The sequence below is a fragment of the Emys orbicularis genome, chromosome 7 (assembly GCF_028017835.1).
Source record: "Emys orbicularis isolate rEmyOrb1 chromosome 7, rEmyOrb1.hap1, whole genome shotgun sequence".
Classification (NCBI taxonomy): domain Eukaryota; kingdom Metazoa; phylum Chordata; order Testudines; family Emydidae; genus Emys; species Emys orbicularis.
Genome location: NC_088689.1, coordinates 126,988,983 through 127,003,837, shown reverse-complemented (window position 1 = coordinate 127,003,837; position 14,855 = coordinate 126,988,983). Strand labels below are relative to the sequence as shown.

Below are 14,855 nucleotides of genomic sequence, written 5' to 3'. Positions count from 1 at the left end.
AAAAAAAAAGCAGTTTCACAGGGGCCGGGGGCATTAGCAGGCCCCAGCCGCGCCGCCGTATCACACACAGCGCCCCGGCTGCGCGCGCTGCCTTCCCCGCGGAGCCTCCCGCCCCGGGCACATGCGGCGCATCCCGCCACCGGCGGAGAGCCCCGCGCCTCTCCCGCTCGGCTGTGCTCCAGCGGCTCCTTCCCGGCAGGGCGAGCCGCTGGAGCGCAGCCGAGCGGGAGAGGCACGGGGCTCCCCAGCAGCGGCGGGGAAGTTTATCAGTTCGGGGGACCCCGACCGGCTCCTCGCCCCTGTCTGCCGGCCGCCCCACCTGGGACAAGTCTCGCCCTTGCAGCCCCGCTCTGCCGTGTGTCTCCGGCAGGCGGCCCACCTGGGCCCTGCCCGCTCCGCGCTGCCCCCGGACCCACTGCGCTGCCCCGTGGGCTGCAGGGCTGGAGGAGCCTCCGCGCTGCACTGCAGCGCTCCTGGCCCTGACCGGCCATGGCCCGTGTGCCCAGGCTGCTGCACAGGGGCGTCTCCTCCCCAGGCCCAGCTCGGGATCCAATGGGGTAGTGAGAGGGCGGGGCTGGGGGCGGGGATTTGGGGAGGGATCCAATGGGGGAAGGAGGGGAGGGGACAGAGTCAGGGTGGGGGGGGCGAGATCCCCTCCGGGCTCCGCCTGTGCACCGGAGTGGAGGGCAAAATTGTTTGTTTGTCCAGTGTCCCGACCGAACATCGGTCGGGACGCGGGACAAACAAGCAAATATCGGGACAGTCCCGATAAAATCGGGATGTCTGGTCACCCTAGATGGAGGGGTAAAAAGAATTTACCCACTGGTCCAGACTGGTAGTACCCACACTGTGGAACGTCCTTTCTCCAACAATTTGTAAGTAAGTTGTATCCATATTATGCAATCTTAATTTTGAAAAATATAATAACATCTCACTACTAGACAGTGTTTTGTGGGCAAAATCCTGGCTCCACTGAAGTCAATGGCAAGATTCCCATTGACATCAATGGGTCCACGATTTCACCTTTCATCTTTATTGATTAGATTTAGTATATCAACTGGGATTATGTAATTAAGCAATTATAGGATGTTTACTACGTACTTCTGTGAACTAAGTTATTGCCAGCTGTGACAATCTGTATCCGTATGTTCACCTGTTTCACAAGACTATGATAAATTTTGTACAAAGTATACCTAGTGAGGTATCATTCGAAAACTCATAATTTGCTGATCATTATTGTCCTAGTAAAATGTGTAGCATCATTGTATGTAAAGTTATAAAATTCTACTGTATGACATTACTGAGACATGTTCCAAGTTTAGAAAAGCAGGCATAAACCAGTTCCTTGGAGGCAAAAGGCAAACTGACGCCTCAGCCAGATGTAAACAAAATCAAATGGACCATCCCCTGGGTAAGTGGTCATTCTTTGGCAGGAAAAAGGTTGTGAGCGAGAAGTGTAGATCTTGGCAAAGAAACAGCTGGAGGTTCCTGTCCCCACAGACTTTGTCTCCTGAACCCCAGCTAGAGATCACTCTCAAAGAAAAAGGAAAAAAGTATAAGAATGGGGAACAGATGCCCCAAGTTTTTCCTCCCTTTCTCTCTACCCACGGTAGCCACAACACCTGTGGAACAAAGAAACAGTTTTGGAGTGAGGGAGGAATCCTGTCTGAAAGGAATTCAGCCAGAAAATCTGCTGAAGCATGTGGTGAGAAAGACTTCTGCTTTGAATTCACTTAGATTATTAAGTTAGATATTACAGTAAAAGCTTTTTTATCCAGCATATGGGGGAATGATGCTGGTAAGTGAAAAATTCCAGTTAACTAAGAGGGAGGGAGTTTAGGTGCGGGAGGGGGCTCAGGGCTAGGATGCGGAAGGGGGTGCAGGATGTGGGCTCAGGGCAGGGGTTGGGGTGTGGGAGGGGGCTCAGGGTGCTGGATCTGGGGGGCGCTCACCTTGGGTGGCTCCCCACAAGTGACAACCTGTCCCTGCTGCTCCTACACGGCTAGGCGGCTCTGTGCACTGCCCCCACCCATAGGCACCATCCCTGCAGTTCCCATTGGCCGCGGTTCCCAGCCAATGGGAGCTGCGGAGGTGGTGCCTGTGGGCAGAGGCAGCGTGCAGGTCTGCCTAGCCGCGCCTCTGCCTAGGAGCAGCGGACACAGGTCACGGCTTCTGGGGAGCCACGCGGAGCCAGGTAGGGAGCCTGCCAGCCCCGCACCAACCGGACTACAAATCAGACTTTCTATGAAGATTAGAAATGGCTGTTTATAGAGCTTTCCGGTTGGTATAGGGCCAGATAAAGCTTTTACTGTAGTTGTGTTTTACTTTTATTTTCTTGTTACCAATTCTGACTTTTATGCCTCATTACTTGTAATCACTTAAAATCTATCTTTCTGTAGTTAATAAACTTGTTTTATTGTTTTATCGAAACCAGGGTTCTTGGATTGAAGTGTTTGGGAAACATCATTTGAGATAACAGGATTTGTGCATATCATTTTCTATTAATAAAATGACTGACTTTATATGAGGTTGTGTTGTCCAGGAGAGGGCTGGGCAGTACAAGATGCACAAGAGTTACTGGGTAACTGGGCAACAAAATGGCAGATGAAATTCAATGCTGACAAATGCAAAGTAATGCACATTGGAAAACATAATCCCAGCTATACATACAAAACGATGGGGTCTAAATTAGCTATTATCACTCAAGTAAGATCTTGGATTCATTGTGAATAGTACTCTGAAAACATCCACTCAATGTGCAGCGGCCATCAAAAAAGCTAACAGGAAGTTGGGAATCATTAGGAATGGGATAGGTAATAAGACAAAAAACATCATATTGCCTCTATATAAATCCATGGTACGTCCACATCTTGAATACTACATGCAGCTCTGGTCACCCCAACTCAACAAAGATATATTGGAATTGGAAAAGGTACCAAAAATGGCAACAAAAATGATGAGGGGTATGGAACAGCTGCCATATGAGGAGAGATTCATAAGACTGGGACTTTTCAGCTTGGAAAAGAGACGACTAAGGGGGGATATGATAGAGGTCTATAAAATCATGACTGCTGTGGAGAAAGTAAATAAGGAGATATTATTTACTCCTTGTCATAACACAAGAAGTAGGGGTCATCAAATAAAATTAATAGGCAGCAAGTTTCAAACAAACAAAAGGAAGTATTTCTTCACACAATGCACAGTCAACCTGTGGAACTCCTTGCCAGAAGATGTTGTGAAGGCCAAGACTATAACAGAGTTAAAAGAAGAACTAGATAAGTTCATGGGAAGTCCATCAATGGCTATTAGCCAAGATGGGCAGGGATGATGTCCCTAGCCTCTATTTGCCAGAAGCTGGGAATGGGCAACAAGGGATGGATCACTTGACGATTACCTGTTCTGTTCATTCCCTCTGGGGCACCTGGCATGGGCCACTGTCAGCAGACAGGATACTGGGCTAGATGGACCTTTGGTCTGACCCACCATGGCCGTTCTTATTTCTGGGGGAAGTCTGGGACTGGGAATTCATTGGTGTTGCTCTGCAGTGTAACTCGAGAGTGGCTGACAATAGCACTCCTACAGCAGAGCTGGGAGTGAGTTACATGCTAGAGGCTGTGTGTGAACAGACCAGGAGTGGTTGCTCTCACATAGAAGCAGTGTAAAAGGCACTCCCAGTTGCAGAATTGAGGGGACAAAGCTGTTCAACAGTCCAGATTGTACCCTGGGTCACAGGCGCCGGCTTCCTCCAGGCGCCAGGGATGCTCAACCGCCTGCTCTGCCCCTGGTCCCGCCCCCTTCCCCCAAGCCTCCACCCCACCTCTTTCCGCTACTGCCCTGCCTCTTCCCACCTAGCTCCACCCCCTCCCCCGAGCATGCCCAGCCCCGCTCCTCCCCCACACCCAGCGCCTCCTGCACGCCACGAAATAGCGGGAGGCGCTGAGAGGGAGGGGGAGGAATTGATCGGCGGGGGGAGCTGCCTGCCGATTGGTGCTGAGCATTCACTTATTTTTTTTCTGTGGTGCTTCAGGGCTGGCGCACCCATGGAGTCAGCGTCTATGCCCTGGGTAATGTCACAGTGGCATTTTCAGAAAACGAAAAATGGAGGGTGCTTTAACAAGAATTTTGTAGCATCTCTTGCAAATGAAAGGTTTCAGTGACAATATCCTAATACCATGATTCTGATGGCTGATGTTTCTGCTACTAAATGCTTTCAATGCTAACACAGTAATTATATTTTCCTTTGACATAACCTATAAAAGAGTAAGACTGCATCAAATATAACACAAATACTATACAGGTAAATTACTGCAGACCACTGTCTGCTGGAATGAAATAGTCATTCATAGTTCAGCAGAAGAAATTACAAGTTATGCAAAAGGCAAACTGCTTTAGGGAGAGTGTCTAAACTATGCATAGCAAGACTATAAATAGTATTTTTAAAGGTAGACAACCACCGAACTAAACTGAACCATCCAGAGAGTCCCCACAACTGTTAGTTAAGTAAGGTCTCTGGGCTGAGAGATTCCACACATATTCAATTAATAATTCACAGAGATGCCGGCAATAGTCTTGGACCACTGATCAGCAACCCACAAATCTCAAACAGTCAAATGAATAACAGGTTTACAAGGTATTTAATCTCTTCTTAATAATTTAATAATCTATAAAGTGTAAAAAAAGCCTAAGTATGACAAATATTTAATATACCCTCAAATTAAATTAAGACAAGGTGCCAGCAAAATAAATTACAGACGTTTTTAAGTGAAACTATTGATTCTTTGTGTGTTCCAGGTACTACTTTGCATGCAGTATTCATATTCTTTTTTTCACTCTGCACAAATTCCAGATTGCAAACATACTGTATTTCCTCTCCCATGTAAACGCATTCCAAGCAGTGATTCTTCATCGCACTGACAGCTTGTCTTCACTGCAGAGTTAGTCGGACTCAGATGCCACCTCTAACCCAGGGATTTACAATCAGGTTGGCCTGGGGTATAAGTTAAAGCTCCCATGCTGCTTTCACTCGGGCTGGTCATCTGCCCATTCTGCAGTGAGGACACAGGCTAAATCACTTCAGTGCTACTAGTTCTCCAATGTCTTCCCACAATTCCCTTTGTGAGCCCAGAAGGATAGGCAACTCCTCCCACAATTCACTGGGAAAGACACAGAGCGCATCTCAGTTTACTGCACTGCTAAGAACCACAGGATATGACCCCAGAAGTCCTAGTACCACATGAGGCGAGTACAGCGCAAGGGTAGACGCAGTAACTCAAGAGCAGCTTTGCAGCGTGGACGCTCACAACCAGGCTAGGCTAATCTGATTGCTCAGACCCTAGTGCTGACCACCTGAGTGAACTCTGTAGCAAAGACATAACCTTGGATGACTAGTCATCCAAGGTTTTCTTCAGCAGAATACTAGACACCAATCTAAAGACTAGTCCTGCAGCCTTAATCGTGTGAGCTAGACTGTGAATACCTCTAACGCAGCTGCACCGAGGCATAAGGGCTCCCTCTCAGCCCCCTGCTTGGCCGTGTCAGGGTCACCTGGATCTTGGACACACTTCCTTGCAGAACACCGGAGCTATGGTGTAGATGCTCCTCCCAGGGAACAAAGAGGTCAAAGACCAGGCAGGAAGTGGACGGAACACTGGCTTCACCTCCCACATGCTGGCCAGCATCAAAGATACCCTCAAAGCCAACATAAAGAAGTGCAATATTGATGTTAACTCATGGGAAACCTAAGCCCTCAACTGACCAAAATGGAAAAGGACCTTGTGGCAGGGATCCCAGTATTTCAAGATCCAACAAAGACAACAGGAAAAAGAGAAATTGGAAAGGAGGAAAAAACGTGCTGCAGCCCAACTCAACCATTCACATCTGCCCCTTCCACCGGGAAATGTCTGCCCCAACTGTGACAAGATCTGTGGATCCCAGATCAGTCTCGTTCGCCACCTGTGGATCCACCAGCAATAACTGGCTCTCATTCTATGGAAGACAATCATCTTCAAACTCCGAGGGATTGCTGACGGCAGCTGGCCAGCGGAGCTGACTGGGGTATTAAGGAAAGTAGGCAGCTCCTTTCAAGAGCTGCAGTACACTACTTCCATCCCCAGAGCAAGAGTGGAGAGATGGGAGGAATCCGACACCAAGTCACAATTCCACCCAAAGGCTGCTGCTGGCGCAGGGCAGCGTCACAGCATCCCTTCCTCGCGGCTCAGTCCAAGAAGCACAATATATCGGTGTCTTCAGCAAGTCTACTCACGGACGAATGGTGGAAGGCTTTTCTCGCAGGATCTACAATGCTGTCTGGGAGATCCACGAAAGATTTAGTTACTCCAGACATTGCACTAGCTTTGTGATTTTCTCAGTTATTATAGCAGTCTGAATATATGCATGAAAAACAGAAGTTGATATTTAAAATGTATTTTAACTGGCCTTTCAGGCCCTGATTCACCTTACCCACATACTTAACTTTAAGCATAGGCATAAACCCATCCTTAGTCAACAAATCGGTAAGTGCTGCTTCTTAAACTGGTGCTGTGTTGAACGGGGGCCAGAACAATAATAATATACCTTACAGCATCACATAACTACACCGATACCAATCCAGAGTAGGTCTACTGAAGTGAGTAATTCACAGTAATCTGAATCAAGCCCTCCGTTTTTTCACTACAGTATTATACTGTTATGAAATGACAACATCGCTAGATATTTCCCTTTTGCCTGTTCACCTACACTGCATAAAAACACAGGCGTCTGTTTAATACCACTGTTAACATATTCATTAATTTTAATGTCTCGCCTAATGGATTCATTACATTTTAGAAAAAACTAAAGAGTCCTTCACATTGCTGCTTTCTAAATAAAATACAGAACATGTGGCACTGATAACCCTGACAACATCCATCCATCTTTCACTCGCCTTATGCTTGTTCAAATGAATTAACTGAGTTATATGGCGTCTCCCATTTAACGTCATGTATTTGGGGTTTGGGTTTCAAGGTGTCATGGAGGTAGTGCTCTCAGTCTCGGAGGGAAGTGTTAGCTAGCATCTTATCAAAAGTGTCCTCAGCTGGCTACAAACATGTGCCAGGGAACACAGCTATGCTGAAAGAAGGGGGCAAGAGGTCAGGGGTTGCATAGGAAAAAAGCAACAGCTTGGACCGAAGCCTCGAACAAATCCCTCCTAAATTGATATATGCCATCTGACTCCCCTACCCTTCATGAGCCTCGGCAAGGGATTTATATGATTCATGCTCAACTGGGTGCAGGGAAATCCCATGCTTAACTCTTCTCCCAACAATCAAATGAGAGCTAGAGCAAAGGCAAAAAAAGTCTGAGGCAAGCTGCTAAGAAATGTAAATACCCTCTAGAACATTAAATTAAAATGTGAATAAGATTTACAGTTAAACCACAGATATCCGCATCTACTAACGTGAAGGTCATATGTAGCAAATAAATGAAAGGATAAAGAAGTTAATCTATGTCTGAATATACTGATAAACACACCTTTCTGTGTCCCTGAAACTGATCAAGAATCAGTGATTTGAAAATAGTATCCTATGGGAGCAGCAATAGATAAATACACTTGATTTCAAACTCCAAGAGGAATTCTGACTATAGCATAAACAGGGAATACTTGCTATACTGTCTGTGCATTGCACCGTCATCTAAGGCTGTGCATTCATACATTCCCACGAGATTCTTTGCTTTGCTATACGTTATAATTTATCATAACTGCATATAATTATCTTGCCAATATGACAGTATCTTAAATTTATATAGTTCCTTTCACCTCGAAGGACCCCAAAACAATTCACAACTTCCATTTTCTATTTATAGATCACTATGCACATCCATGGTGCTACATAATACAGATACCACACTACTGTAATGCGGCCACCTCTGGGGTGGAGGATGGCAGCCAGGCATTATATAACACATATCTGCACTTTGGTGGTGGAAGAAGTGATGGGGCGGGGGGAGGGAATCCCAACTCTTCAGAAAAGTATCTGGGATCTTTAATGTCTACACAGCATACACAAGACCTTGAGTTTGCAACTTGTCTGAATGTCATTGAAATCAATTTACCTCTTTTTTTTTTATTTCTAAGGTAGCAGTAAACAAATAACTGAAGGAGGTGGCAAGCAGCCCAGGCAGTCTGAATAGACTCCATATAACATGGCACATCCTGAGTTTTACGTTGCTCCCATTTAAATGGCCTGTACTCTGGAAACAGTGGGGGAGAGCAGGGGCTCTGTGCCTGACACCCACCAAAAGCAAGTCGTGGCCCCCACAGAGCCGAGTGGGTGGAAGGAGAGGAGCGTGTTGTGCCTTGAACAGGGCTGTGGCAAAGTACTCCCCCCACCCCCATGCACAGTTCCTCCTGGCCTATCCTGGGGAACATGCAGCGTACAGCGTGCACTGCCCCTTACTCTGGGCTGAGCCTAATGGCTCCATCCAGCCCACCAGAAATATGTTCTAAGACGCTGTTTTCATTGGCAATGAAGGGCCCGACCCAGGGAGGTTACACAGCACCTTCGATAATCCTGCCACTTCAGGACTGCATCCTAAGGGCCTAAGTATTTCCGACTTCGTGGTTCCCTGCTGCCATATACCTGTTCAATCATCACAGCTGCAGCTGCGTAAATATCATGCCTGACCTAGCAGAATGCAGTCCAATGGAACTGCCATGGAAATCAAGGGGGCTTTTGCCCGAGCGAGGACTGCGGGATCAGACTCATTAGGGTTTCTATAGATATATATAGTTCTATAAGATGTACGGAATTTACCACAAAGTATCGAAAGTGGGAGGCAGTCCCTTAGTAACGCAGCACTTTCCCGTCTGCATTCATCAAGCCAAGGGCCGACGAAGTTCTTGCGGGATGAAATATTTAATTTCCTTTGTTCTCTAACCCACTCCAATAAAATCACCAGGCCCCCCTGTGCGTGTAATGAAGCAAACCCTTCCCTTATTACCCTTTCAGCAAACCTAACACTCCTGCTCATCCTAGTGTGACATAGTTCCTGCCTGCCCTGCTGCATGTTTCTGAGAAAAGGTGGAGAGGGTTGGACTAATTCCATTTACTCTAAACTCTGATCGATACTGGAGGAGAGGAGAGGAGTCTTGCTGTTTAAAAACTATCGTTTTGTAAAATCTGGTCAACTCCTTTCCAGATGTCAAACTTTTTAAGGGGTAAAATGCAAATTGCGTGTAAAAAAGAAAGTGGTGGATCAATCTCTTGTAAAATAGGGAAACCGATACAACAAGAATTTGAAAAAAAATGAATCATTTTTCTTCTAGGAAAGAAAATGTATTTGGGTATATCCCAGTTTGTCTCGAGGTGCATGTTTTTGAGTCAGGACCTCAAAAGTCCTTCTAAATAAACACATGAATGAATATAAAGTTTCCAGAAAGACTTAAATCCAGCAACACTATCGTGACAAACATCCAACCCCGACTGGCCAGACAGGGAATGAGTCCAACTTGCTCCACATTTTGTTCTCTCGCTAATGATACACCATAGCCAAGTGAGACAGAAAAACACCAAAAACGCCACCTTCCCTTTTCTACAGCAATCTGTCAGGATAACAACAGTTCACATGCAGGGGGTGCTGGAATAATTTTTATAGTGGGGGTGCCGAGAGCCGTTGAACCAAACTGTAAACCCTGTCTATGATGGAAACCACTTCAAGCCAGGGGGTGCAGCAGCACCCCTAGTTCCAGCACCTATGTTCACCTGTGATCCAGTCATTAACGCCTTGCTCAGGCAATCCTTGCATTGACGTCAATGGGAGTTTTTTTGCCTGAGCCGAGAGTCTAGCCTCCATCCCATGGAATCTCTGGGACAATACAGTTGAGGAATATACAGCAGAAAAACAGAATGTAACTATTCTTGAAAGTGAACTCATACAGTCAAGGAAAACAATAGAGATTCTTCAGTTTCACAAACTCTTATTATGGGATAGGAGATTATTTTTAAATGCACTGCAACTCATTTATTTTGACAGTTGTTTTACTACTTACATAAATAGGCCAAATATGTTTTCTCATATTATTCTTCTTGACAGAAAGTGATTCACTTTCTTCTGTAGTCCTGTTTTAACTTCACGATCCCCTTTTCTGTTTTCCACTTTATCATTCCCCCCCACTACTTCCACTTATTTGTTTCATCTGTATTGCCTTTATAGGCTTTTTTCCCATTTGGGTTTTTTTCCTATCTTCCTTTCTCTTCTTGTTAGTGCTGTATTTTTTTCATGTGATAGGATTTATTCCCTGCTCTACATTAATTTTCAGATCCTCAAAATATTTTAGGTTCCTCTGGAAAGCTAATTTCTATTAGCAATTCACTTTTAACGGAAATCCAGTTTTTCCTTTTGCAGCTACACAAAAACTAGTGATTACGTTACATTCCCCACTTTTTTTTTCTAATGTGGAGAAGTTCTAAAGGAAACAGGGTGGCAAAACTAAATATATGTCCACAGCCTACTAGAAGAGTTGCAATAAAAAAAAACATAATATAAAAATCTAGCTATATCATCATCACCGTATTTCACTCAACCAACAAAGCATGGGACCATTCAATGTTGAATCAACATCAGATTGCTATCTATATTGCCTTCAGATGATTTGTGGTACAGATATTCATTTCTACCTCCTCATGCACCAATGACTAATAGAAGCTTTGTGGTGTGACCGGACTGAATGAATGTTGTTTACTCAGTATGTCCTGAAATCTTGCTGGTTTATACTGATGCTTTGTAAATGCAAAACAGAATCAGGTCCAAAACTACAGTGCTAATACACTTAATTAAATAACAGGGGGAAAAAAGCAGGGAGACATTCCAGATAGTCATGTCCCATTATCTCTCTACTCAGACTGCTTCAGGAAGAAAGTCAGCTGCATTTGACTGAAATGCATTCTGTGCCTGTGGGAATTAACTGCCCTCCAAAACCCAAATTGCTGTATTGGTCTGTAATCTGACAGATGGAGAACTAGCAGATAAATCCACCATAACTGTAAGAGTCAATAACACTTCTTTTAATTCACTGCAGTATTGTACCTCCTGATTTAGACTCCAGATGAGGTGTTCTTTCCTATTCTTTTGTCTGGAAGTGCTATATACTGCTGTATTGTAGTGACGCATTCACAAAGGTATAGTTAATGTTGTGTCAGCACTTCCATTGTAAAGCTCTATTTTCATATATTCTTCAGTTGGTAATTAGTAATATATTTGTAACTTGTCCATAAACATTTACTACAGGCTGAAACTTAGAATATAAGTTTCTAGTTTGATTCTGACGTGCTTTACAACAGAGAAGTAAAGAGCGAGAGCATGTGTGTGTATATATAAAAATACGACAGTGCAAACATACATTTATGTTAATTCTTTTGAACATAGTTACATGCTACATGTAACTCAAACACCACTTTGAATTAGGTAAAATATAAATTTAACAAGCACATATTTAACAGTACAGTCAAATCTCCTGTATTTTTTAGGGTGTGTGTGTGGGGGGGAAATCTTTAAATGGCCAAGATTCCAAACTTTACAATCTGGACACTGCATAAACAGAATATCTAATCTTCAGATGCATCTTTGCAAAGATTCATATGTATCTGAATGTACATTGGAGTGCAATGCATCTGAAGAAAACATCTTTATTATGAGTGGGTAAATTAAACCTGTGTTTAAAAAACATTTATAAGTTTATACTCCCCCAACAACTTGACCAGCCACAGGGTAAATGTTTCCTTTGCAATGTAACATACGTATATACGCAACCAATGCATTTCAATTGCTCTTAAATTTATCAGAACTTTTGTGGGCCTTAATGTTATTTAAATACAGGCATTTTTATGCATTTGATCATTTCCATCAGGGCTATGGCCAGTGACGTTTTTCAAAACCCAACTCCGCAGGTGCAATAATCGGTCAAGGAATTATGCAAAAATCATCAGTGGTGCAGTTTTTAATGACTGTTTTGAAAAGAAAACAAGTGAGCCGAATTTGATGCGGAGCATGGTTTGTTATTGTTAGGCATCAAAGCTGCACTGAGATGGCTGGGACTCCTCCAGCAGGGACACAAAAGCTTTGATGCAATAATTGGCGCTCACAGCAGTACAAGCACTGTAAGCAACTGGGGCAAAGTAACCTTTGCTTAGATCTCTCTTAGATCAATGGTTGGACTGCTTCCCTGAGATGGGCCCAGCTGAATCCCCTTGGAAAAGGAAGGCTAGGGAGAAAGGCAGAGGGGTGAAAGGGAATGGGATCATTGCCTGGGTCCCTCTCTCTCATTATTATTAGCAATATTGTGACTGTGTTTAAAAAGCTGAAAGGGCCCTGGCAATATCTGCGGTTACATATGGCAAAGGGAAAAGGCAGACAGATGGGGACATGGGCCATCTGACTGGAAGCAGGGCTGGTCCATTTCCAATGTCACCACCACTGGGGCAGCAGGAGCAGGCGCAGCGAGGAGGGAGCTCAGATGGGCTCTTGGTACCCAAGGTTCCCTTACTTTCCCTGGCTCCATTCCTATTTTCCCCGCTGACCCTTTCCACCCTCCCGCTCTGCCTTGGCCTGGCTGCTGCATGCAATGTGCGCGCTGGGGCTGCCTCCGGAGCAGGGGGAGGCAGTGTGAGCCCAGCCGCCTCCCCACTCCCTTACCCCTGGGCAAGGGGGCCTCTGGCTGGGCCCCTCCCGAGCCCCCTGCAGCAGCAGCAGCAGCTGCAAGATGCTCCCAGCACTGGCACAGCCACCCACCCTCGGCCCCTGGTCGCCACCTCCTGCCCTGCTGGCCCCAACTCAGCCTTTCCCGCCCCTTTGCCCAGTGGGCGCCGGGCACAGGGGGTGCCAGCCAGACACTGCCCGAGGCAATGGCAGTGCCCCCGTCTCCCTGGCACTGCTGCCCGCCCAGCCCGTACCTTCTGCTGCCGGCGGGCCATGTCGGTGGGCTGCTTGGCGTTGAAGGGGTAGGCGATGCAGCGCATCACGAAGACATAGAGCTGCAGCCGCCGCTTCCTCTCCTCCTCCTCCTTCTGCAGCCGCTCGAGCTCTTCCTTCTCCTTCTCGCTCACCACCGACGGGCTGGGGCTGGAAGGCCGGACGCTGCCGCCGCCCGCCCCGCCGCCGCCGGCCCGGCCGCCGGGCTGCAGCCCGGCCCCCGGCCCGGAGCTCTCGCTGGTGCGGCTGGGCGAGAGGCGAGCCCCGGCGGGGGCCGGGGCCAACACCTCCTTGCTGCTCTCCTCCTCCACCAGCTCCTCCGACTCCTCCTCGCTGGACGACGGGTCCAACATGCCGGCGGCGGGGCTCGGCCCGGCCGGGCTGCGGGGCGAGCGACTAGGCGGCGGGGGATCAGGGAGCGGCCGGGGGCATGGAGCGCCCGCAGCCCCGGGGCTCGCACGCGCCGCTCCCCGGTGCCTGGGCTCGCACGCGCCGCTCCCCGGGTTCTGGGCTCGCACGCGCCGCTCGCCTGCCTACCGGCCCGGGGCTCGCACGCGCCGCTCTCGGGTTCTGGGCTCGCACGCGCCGCTCGCCTGCCTACCCGCCCGGGGCTCGCACGCGCCGCTCTCCGGTGCCGGGGCTCGCACGCGCCGCTCCCCCGCTTGCAGCGCCCGAGCCGGGGTGGGGTGGGGTGGGGGCTTTGCAATGCAATGCAGCCCCCTGGCACTGCAAGCCCGGAGCGCGCCGGGGCTCAGCGGCAGGACGATGCCCGACTGCTGCCAGCTGTCACCGCGGCGAAGAGCGAAAGAAGCATCTTCCCCGGCGGGGAGGGGGGGCGCTGACGTAGGCCGCGCCGGGTTAACCCTGCCCTGCCCGGCGCTGCTCAGCCGCTGCCTCAGCGCCGCCGCGCGCTAGCCCGGGCGCTGACCGTGGTGCTGGAGCGGCGCGGCGGGACGCAGGGGGCGGGGCAGCCACCGCCGCGCGCTCCCTCCACCCCCTCCCCGACCCCTCCCGCGCATGCCCAGCTCGCTTCCCCGCGCGCCCGCCCCTTCCCCCTGTGCACGTGCCCGTGAGCCAAGGGAAGCTGCTGCCCACGGCCCCGTGCCCTCCGCGTGCCCCGATCCCGGGGGGGGGGGGAGCAGGGCGTGCCCGGGGGGAGGGGCAGATGGGGGTTGCAGGGAGATGGAGGGGCAGAAGGGGGTTGGCAGAGGAGGGAGGGGCAGATAGGGGTTGGAGGGGCAGAAAGGGGTTGGCAGAGGAGGGGGCGGATAGGGGCTGGAGGGGCAGATGGGGTTGCAGGAGATGGCACAGAAGGGGGTTGGCAGAGGAGGGAGGGGCGGATAGGCGGCTGGAGGGGCAGAAGGGGGTTGCAGGGAGATGGAGGGAGGGGCAGATTAGGGGGTTGCAGGGGCAGATAGGGAGGATGGAGGGACAGATAGGGGGCCTGGGAGGATGGAGGGGTAGATTGGGGTTCTGCATAGGCCATTAGGGGCAAATCTGGAGGGTGGGAAGGAGCAGCGGATGGGGGAGGTGGAGGAGCAGCGTTGGGAAACAGGGAGAATAGAGGAGCAGAGCAGGAGTGCGGATATGGAGTAGTAAATCTGGGGAGCAGATGAAGAGAAATGTGCAGCCCGAACAGGCTTTGCATCCCTGGTGCAATGTAGTTACTTTGCCCTGCCTCCTAAACCGGCCCTAAAACCAGCTTGGGTGGCCAGGGAGGGTCACTCAGCAGCATGATGGCTAGTGCCAGGGCTGCAGGTAGCCAAGCCTTCACTTCCTTCCAGAGCCTCCTAACCCCACCCCATCACCTTCTATTGCAGCTTGGCCAGGTCTCCCAAGTGAAAAACTACTGGTGGGTGGGGGTGGAGGGGTGTCCTGGGGAAGGGTGTTTTGCGGGGGGACTTGGGAAG

General features: G+C 48.9%; 1 protein-coding gene across 13 annotated transcripts in view; it reads right to left on the bottom strand.

Annotated features, from left to right (window-relative positions):
• Nucleotides 1-13,298, bottom strand: part of CADPS (calcium dependent secretion activator) — a 367,289-nt gene extending 353,991 nt beyond the window's left edge. For all 13 annotated transcript variants that reach the window (XM_065408642.1, XM_065408643.1, XM_065408648.1 and 10 more), the window contains exon 1: nucleotides 12,927-13,298. In XM_065408642.1, coding sequence (XP_065264714.1) covers nucleotides 12,927-13,298 — 372 coding nt within the window. The remainder of the gene's footprint in view (nucleotides 1-12,926) is intronic.
• Nucleotides 13,299-14,855: the final 1,557 nt, after the last annotated feature.